The sequence below is a fragment of the Bufo gargarizans genome, chromosome 4, assembly GCF_014858855.1.
Source record: "Bufo gargarizans isolate SCDJY-AF-19 chromosome 4, ASM1485885v1, whole genome shotgun sequence".
In the NCBI taxonomy this organism is placed as follows: domain Eukaryota; kingdom Metazoa; phylum Chordata; class Amphibia; order Anura; family Bufonidae; genus Bufo; species Bufo gargarizans.
This window is the reverse complement of record NC_058083.1, coordinates 363,612,703-363,621,345: the sequence shown is the minus strand read 5'-3', so window position 1 is coordinate 363,621,345 and position 8,643 is coordinate 363,612,703. Positions and strand designations below refer to the sequence as shown.

The following is an 8,643-nucleotide window of genomic DNA, read 5'->3' as shown; positions in this document are numbered from 1 at the left end:
TTGCCACAATACAAATTCTAATAGTCTATTCAGTAGGACTATCAGCTGTGTATCCACCTGACTTCTCCACAACGCAACTGATTGTCCCAACCCCATTTATAAGGCAAGAAATCCCACTTACTGAACCTGACAGGGCATCCCTGTGAAGTGAAAACCATTTCAGGTGACTACCTCTTGAAGCTGATCAAGAGAATGCCAAGAGTGTGCAAAGCAGTAATCAAAGCAAAAGGTGGCTACTTTGAAGAACCTAGAATATGACATATTTTCAGTTGTTTCACACTTTTTTGTTATGTATATAGTTCCACATGTGTTCATTTATAGTTTCGATGCCTTCAGTGTAAATCTACAATTTTCATAGTCATGAAAATAAAGAAAACTCTTTAAATGAGAAGGTGTGTCCAAACTTTTGGTCTGTACTGTATATTCTTTTTTTTACTACTTAAAAAAAACAAACGTTTTAAATAATCAAAATTTTCTTTGCATCACCATTATCTGACGGCCATAACTTTTTTATATTTCCATCCACGGAGCTGTATGAGGGCTTGTTTTTTTACGGGACAAACAGTCGTTTTTATTGATATCATTTTTGGGGTACATACAACATTTTTATCAATTTTATTATATTTTTTTGGGGATAACATAACCAAGAAATGGCGAATCGCACAGGTTTTCATATTTTAATAGTTTTGACATTTTTTGATGTGGCAATACATGTTTATATTATTTTGTTTATATATTTTTATATGTAAAAAACAGGAAAGGGGGTGATTTAAACTTTAAATTTGTTTGTATTTAAAAAAATATTTTTTTAACTTTCACACCCCTTAGAACCTGGGATCTTTTGATCCTTTGTCCTAATCACCATGATAGAAATCTATTATGATTACCCCCTTCACAACTGTGTATATATGTCCTATCTGCACATGCACTGTGCAGCTAGTACATATATACACATGCAGGTAACGCTTTAATCCCAGTGCTGATCAGCGCTGGGATTAAAGATCCTGCTCCTGCAGGAGCAGGTCGGGTCCCGGCTCACAGACAAAGCAGGGACCCTGAGGAGAAGACAGGAGCGGTTTATTACCGCTTCTGTCTTCTCCTGTGCTGGCAGGAGAGCGGTACCTGAGCACATCGTGGAGGGAGCAGGAAGCAGCAGACCAGCAATGTGGCTTCCTCTGTTAGTCCCGGTGGTCACGTGACCGCCGGGGGGGGGGTGTCTGGAGCAGGAGCAGAACTTCAGGGTCTAAGGAGACCCTGATCAGCTTTGCCTGTGTGTAATGCCCCCACAAGGGGCTGTTTTCCCCTGTAACTGGGGCTCCTGTGGATGCCCGAGTTACAGTAGAAACAGTGAAAAATAAAATAAAAAATCACTGTCCTCCAGAGGTCTTTCAGTGACCTCCTGGGGGACATATTATGTGCCCAAAAAAAGTAAAATATAAGTAAAAATAAATAAAAAATGTAAAAAAAATAAATAAATTAAAAATGCAGTTGCTAACAGAAACAGTCACTATAGTCGCCCCGTTCGCTCTAACCTATACATGTTATATATGAAAACGATTGTCACAAAATAGGGAACCTATTGCAATAATAAATATTTGTGTCAGTTTTAATATTTAAGAAATAAAAAGCTATAATTAAAGCAAAAATGACTTTTTAATAATAATTAGCTGTTTTCCTGCAAATTAAACCTCTAAAAAACATTCTAATCAAAAGTCCTAAGTATCAAGTAAGAAAAAAGAAATAAAAATATCTAAAAAATTATTTTCGTAGTCAAACAAATAAAAAAGCTACGATCACTAAAACACCATGTGCACAAAATGACAAAAAGTTGCCTAGACATTCAGGCCTTTTTGGGCCCGGTCATGAAAGGGTTAAGGAGATTATTCCACTCTACCTGCTGAGCTGTGCCTTGTGAACAGCTCAGTAAGCAAATTACGATGAAAGGCCCCATGACAGGCTTGGGAAGCTTCAGCAGTGCCCAGGCTGTAGGCCCGCAATTTCACTGTGGGGGGTCTGAAAGGAATTCAGAGGGAGCCACATCCCTCTGCCTAACCTCACAGATGCAGCGATCGCTGTTGAACACGGCATCTGAGTGGTTAAATGACCAGTGTACAGCCAGCACTTGCCGAGTATGGAGGGGGTTCAGCACAGCAGCCCATCCATACAAGCCACTGATGTACAGGTACGGCATGGTGGTTGAATGGGTTAATATGAGAAACTGAAAACGATATTGCGGACATAGTACCAGTTATGTTTAGAGCAGAACGATTAATATTAGACCAAGAGTGCCTGATTAATTATTTAGCCCTTCTTTCATGAAATTAAGTAAACGGGCTTCATACTCACACAGGAGACTTTGCTGCATAACAAAGAAAATAAATGCACACGGTACTACAATTATTCACTAAATAAAGCTTTGGATAAATAAGTGTCTTACCTTATTTTTAACTTTTTACCAATAACAGGAAGTGGCTTGAAGGCTAATTTCTTTCTTAGGTTCTTCACATTTCTCAGATCTGCGGCTCCATGAACAGCAGACTGCCAGGTGCCTTCATGAAGACAAGTACCCTATATAACACACCAAGAATGACAATGTATGCGTGGTGAGTGATTTATTTACTACAGAATTAATGCTCGGGCTCCAGTCATGGGTTCCTGCAACTTCAATGTTTCCCAATACTATGCGCAACAATCACAATATTTCAGAAGAAAACAATTGCACATTAACCTGCAATTTTACTGCAACCTAAATTCACCATGGAGCCCTAGACTTACTATGCTACATCATGGTTCTAACAGATAGAACTTCTCTTTAGAATAGTTATCTATCTATATATAGGCACATATGAAAACTATGTCCACCTGCGCCAGGTAATGGCCACACATTTTTCCGCAAAATCATGTGGTTATTAGCTTTTACGACAAGGTTAGTTAAAGGGGTAATCCTACAAAAAGCATCAATACGCTTTGAATAGGCAATTTAAAATAAAGTATTATTGCCCCCTGCTGTTTCTCATGTGGCTGACATTCTGGTCCACCTTCTCCTGCATTCATTAGTGGACTAGACATGCTTCGTATCTTCCCTGCACCCTTCCTACTGGTGTAGCAATCTCACAGTAAACCAGGTGAAGCGGCCCAGACATCCTTTCATTCAATCAGCCCTGCTTCTAAATTCATAGAAGAATGCGGCTATATCTCTTTCTAGACAGTGGAAGAGAAAACTGAGGGAGGGCAGTGCATAAGATAGTGCTATTTATTAATGATATCACCATGTTCTATGCTGGAGAGGAAGAGGAAGACATGAGAAGGGGTTAACAAGAGCTGCCTGCACTCCTGGGAGATAAAGGTGCTTGATTGTCACATGTGATGAGCTGCTGCCCATCCACAGAAAGTAAATAAATAAACAGCTGCAAATAAGGGTGCAAATTACACTAGTGAGCAACAGTTCTTCCATTCATAAAGCTAAAATAATGGTGTCCATAAAAGATTTTTTTTTAATTAGTGGGATAACCCCTTTAAATGCTATGGAAAATTCGTTTAGGATTTTGGATTATAATTTTTTTAATTGGTCTTTATTAAACATTTTCAGCAGTTTGTGTGATACATGCAGTTACATACATGCAGGTTTTGGAGACTGGCCCTCCTGAGTTCTGTCAGTTGAAGCCTAATTTTTGATCTCCTGACCCCAAACACTTATAGGGGTTGTCCAGGCTTTTACCATTGATGAGCTAACCTCAGGATAGGTCATCAGTATCAGATGGGCAGGATCCAATCAGCTGTATGAGGAGACGGTGCGCACGGTGCGCACGTGCCATCTCCCTTCCGGATCATCGTTTGCCATAGCCAGCAGCAGACACGAAAGGATGGCATGTGCGCACTGTGCTCTCCGTCTCCTCATACAGATAATCGCGGGGGGTGCTGGGTGTCGGACCCCCGCCGATCTGTGATATTGATTACCTATCCTAAGGATAGGTCATCTATATTAAAAGCCCAGACATCCCCTTTAAGTCATATTCTTATCAGTTTGATAAGAGTTTAGCTATAATGAGTGTTTATGAGTTCAGGAGATCAGAGACAAGGTTTCACATACGCCATCAGCTGACAGAACTCAGGAGGGACAGTTTTTAATATGCATCACAAAAACTGCTAAATTGTTTTAATAAAGACTAATTTAAAAAAAGATTTTTAGTCCAAAATGAGTAAAATGCTATCATAAAAAATTGCTCCAAATTGCTCCAGCGCTGTACATGGCCGGCAGGTCTCCGCTGTTTCATAGAGCAGAGACCTGCGGCTAATTACTGTAATCGGCAATAATGCCAAGCCGTGATCAAGTGAGATAACAGCATCTAAAGGCGCAAAAACCTAGAAGCTCGCCTTCCCGGACTATCTACGCGCTGAACATTGTAAGTCTCGCTGACGAGGCTTATAGAGTTCATGCTGCAATTGTTATTTTGGCAAACAGATGGCAGGCCAGGATAAGAAATGTACAATCTGCAGTCCAAAACTGATTTTAAAAATCCCTAATAGCACAAATTGAAAAATAAAAAAACGTAATATTTTAAAACATTTATAAAAAAAAAGTTTAAATCACCACCCTTTACGTATAATAAAAAAAATACCTTAACAATAAATATAAACATCATGGGTATCACCGCAACCGAAAACGCCCGTACTATTAAAACATAAAAAATAATTTCCAAAACAGAAAATGGCGTAATAGAAAAAAGGGTAAAAATGACTGATTTGCAATTTTTTCATTGCTTTTGTTGATCCCAAATTTTTTAGAAAATGTGATCAAAAAGTCACATACACTCCAAAATGGTATCCATAAAAACTACGGATTGTCCCGCAACAAAATGAGCCCCCACACAGCTCAGTATACATAAGTATATAAAAGTTATGGGGGTCACAATATGGTGATATAAAAAAAAATACAAGTTTAAATGTATTATTACACTATTTAGACATAAAAAACCTGCACATATGGGGTATTGTTGTAATCTTACTGACCCAGAGAATAAAGGGAATGGGTCAGTTTTGCCACAAACAAAACGCTGTGAGAGCAAAACCAGTAAAACAGTGGAGGAATTGCATTCTTTTTCTAATTCCACCCTATTTGGAATTTTTCTACCACTTCCCACTACATTTTATTATTATTCACAATTAATGGTGGCATTAAAAAGTTCAACTTGTCCTGCATAAAATAAGCCCTCAAACAGCAAATGGAAATATAAAATAGTGACTCAAGGAAACCGAATAAAAAAAAAATGCTAAATCTAAAAAAACTCTGGTAGTGAAAGAGTTAATCACATTTGCTACCACGTTTCCATGGTATCATAAAAACTTGTACACCAGTTTTTTGGTATACAAAGTCTCACTTTTTTGCGCAAACATTTTACAACATTTTATGTTTCTGGCTGCTCTCTGTTCTTTAAAGGGATTCTGTCACCAAGTTTTAGGCTATAGAGCTGCGGACATGCACGGCTAGAACGCCGCTAGCATGTCCACAATATACCTGTCCTATAGGGCTGTGTGCTTTTATTTTCTTTAAAAAGATTTTAGAAATATGTAAATTAGTCTTGTAGGGTGCCCAAGGGTCTGTACGAACCTTCCTGGTGCCCAGCCATGCCCGCCTGTGAAGGAGCCCAGCACCGCCTATGTCCTCCGAATCTCCTCCTTTCGTCACCGATAGATTGCCGCGAGCTTGTGCTTGCGCAGTGCCGATATAGTGTTTCTTCCCTGTGCTGGCATCAGCCTCAGGGAAGGAACTGCGCATCGCGAGAATACGGCAATCTATCGGTGACGAAAGGAGGAGATTCGGAGGACATAGGCGGTGCTGGGCTCCTTCACAGGGCTGGGCACCAGGAAGGTTCCTTACAAGACTAATTTACATATCTCTAAAATCCTTTTTTAAAGAACATAAAAGCACACAGACCTATAGGACAGGTATATTGCGGACATGCTAGCGGCGATCTAGCCGTGCATGTCCGTATCTCTATAGCCTAAAACTAGGTAACAGAATCCCTTTAACCATTCTCTATTAGTGATGGATGAATATCGGCCCGCAACGTTTTGCGAAAGCGCGATTGCGATCAAATGTTTGCGAACCACTCATTCGCGGCGGGCCCCATTCACTTTAATGGCAGGCGAACCTGAAAAACCTTCACCTTTACTAGAAGTGCACAAATAGTCCCACAACATGGACAGTGACATACCAGAGAAGGATCAATGGCAAAAATTCCCACAAAAATAAGTATGTATTTTAATCAGGGGCCATTTTTATGCGTCTTAAAGGGAAACTCTCAAAAATGTGCCCTGCTGGAGCCTAGAAAAGTGTTATTTTAGGCCACGGGAGTACGGGCCCCAAAAATTAGGTGTTCACCTGACAGAGAAGAAGAAGTGATTATGTGGCTGGAGGTATATTAGCTGGTCAGTGGAGAACAATTTTACTGTAGGCCAGTGGAGTACAGGCCCCAAAAATTATGCATTCACCTGACAGAAAAGAACAAGTGATTATGTGGCTGGAGGTATATTAGGTGGTCAGTGGATAACAATTTTACTGTAGGCCAGTGGAGTACAGGCCCCAAAAATTATGCATTCATCTGACAGAAAAGAACAAGTGATTATGTGGCTGGAGGTATATTAGGCGGTCACTGGATACAAATTTTACTGTAGGCCACTGGAGTAGAGGCCCCAAAAATTAGGCATTCACCTGACAGAAAAGGCCTTTTATGCCTCTGTATATACATAAGACAAGGACCATTCTTTGTTCTGGGTCGTGGCAGATATGTGTGGGCTGGCATGAGGAAATTCAATTACACGTAGTGGTCACAGGTGTTAAATTCCTCCGAGATCCATGCCTCATATATTTTTTTTAGAAATGTCAGGTAGTCCACACTGTCGTGAGCTAGGCGAGTGCACTTATCAGACACGATCCCCCCCTGCTGCGCTGAACGTCCTTTCTGACAGAACACTTGAAGAGGGGCAAGACAAGAGTTCCATGGCAAATTGTGCCAGCTCTGGCCACAGGTCAAACCTGCACTTCAGTAGTCCAGGGGTTCCTCGCTTCTCAGATGTCCACATCGCCTGTTAACCCAATGTAGTCGGATTCCTGTCTGTCTAGGCGTTCCCTGAGGCTGGATCCGGAGGGCGGCTCTCGATGAGTTGGCTGCAAGAATGATCTGATGTCCGAAGTGACAAACACATCTTCTTGCAGGCACGGTAGGATTGGTACCCGCACCTGTTTCGCTGTGGAAGGAAATTCCTCTGCCAGCGCCCGCAACAGCAGAATGCAGCATCTCTTGCAGCTAGGCCTGGAAATGCTGCATTCTGCCAGCCCTCTGTGATGCTGGTAACATGTCCGCCATTTTGTGTTTGTACCGGGGGTCTAAGTACGTTGCCACCCAGTACTGGTCCTTGCCCTTTCTATACGGTGGTCCCTCTTCAAACACTTCAGCATGAAGGCCCCTAAATTGGAAGCGGTGGAGCGCCTTGGCTCCTGCTCATCGTCCAGGAGAATGTTGTCCTCGGTCTCCTCCACCCAGCCACAGACACACCAGGGATCCCCGAAAAGTTTAAAGTCCCCCTCAATACCTGCTCTTTTTTCTCCTCTGACTCCTCTTCAGACTCCTGCTGACTTGTCTTAGATAGAGTATTCCCCCCTGGGAATTCGTTCAGCATTGCGACTTCCTCATCTTCCAGCTCCTGCTCCTCGACAGCTTGATCAATGACGAGCTCCAGAAAGAAGGTATAAGGTACGATGTCACTGATGGTGCCCTGGCTGCAACTGACCAGTTTAGTGATCTCATCAAATGGCCGTAGAGGTCTGCATGAGTCACACATGAGCAGCCACTGGTGCAGTGAAAAGAAACCAAGCTCCCCAGAACCTGTCCTGCTGCAGAGTTTGTACAGGGAGCTGTTAACAGCATGTTGCTGCTGGAGCAGCCTATCAAGCATATATAAGGTGGAGTTCCAGCACATCGGGCTGTTACAAATCAGACGTCTGAGGGGCAGGTGGTGTAGCCGCTGAATGTCAGCCAAGCAAGCCATAGCCGTGTAAGATCTTCTAAAATGGCCAGAGATTTTCCTGGCCTACTGCAAGATGTCCTGGACCCCAGGGTATTTGGCAATGAATCGCTGCACAACTAAGTTCAGGATGTGTGTCATTTTGCCCTGTTTCAGCGCCCTCAGCAGATTGACACCAATGTCGCACGCCACTTTACCAACTGTCAAATTGAGCAGGGTTTGCCACTGATCGGCCTGTGATCACACAGCTGAAAGCAGCGCAGGACCGGTGTGGTTCTTGGCTTCCAGGTCCAACAGCCACAGCATGGCAACGTCTCACCTGGCACATCGAATAGGTTCTGGGGAGCTTGAGGGGTGCAGCAGAAGAGGTGGTAGCAGTGGAAAAGGAGGAGGCAGCCAAGGAGGAGACGGAGGATGGAGTAGAAGAAGAGGCAGGCCTGCATGCAATTCATGGCGGTAACACCAAATCCACATGGATGCCACGGGTTACATGCTTGACAGCCATCAGAAGGTTAACCCAGTGGGCAGTAAAAGTTATGTACTGTCATGGTCTTACCTTCTTGCTGCTCTCCTTCGTTTGACATGTGCTGGCGGCCATCTTGGTTTCTGGGTTTCTTG

The 8,643-nt window shown here is 42.5% G+C and overlaps 1 protein-coding gene across 1 annotated transcript in view; it reads right to left on the bottom strand.

Annotated features, from left to right (window-relative positions):
• Positions 1 to 967: 967 nt before the first annotated feature.
• Positions 968 to 8,643, bottom strand: part of LOC122935438 (saccharopine dehydrogenase-like oxidoreductase) — a 45,119-nt gene continuing 37,443 nt past the window's right edge. The window contains exons 6-7 of the mRNA XM_044291205.1: positions 2,438 to 2,568; positions 968 to 1,055 (exon numbers count right to left, since the gene is read on the bottom strand). Of these exons, the coding sequence (XP_044147140.1) occupies positions 968 to 1,055; positions 2,438 to 2,568 (219 nt within the window). The remainder of the gene's footprint in view (positions 1,056 to 2,437; positions 2,569 to 8,643) is intronic.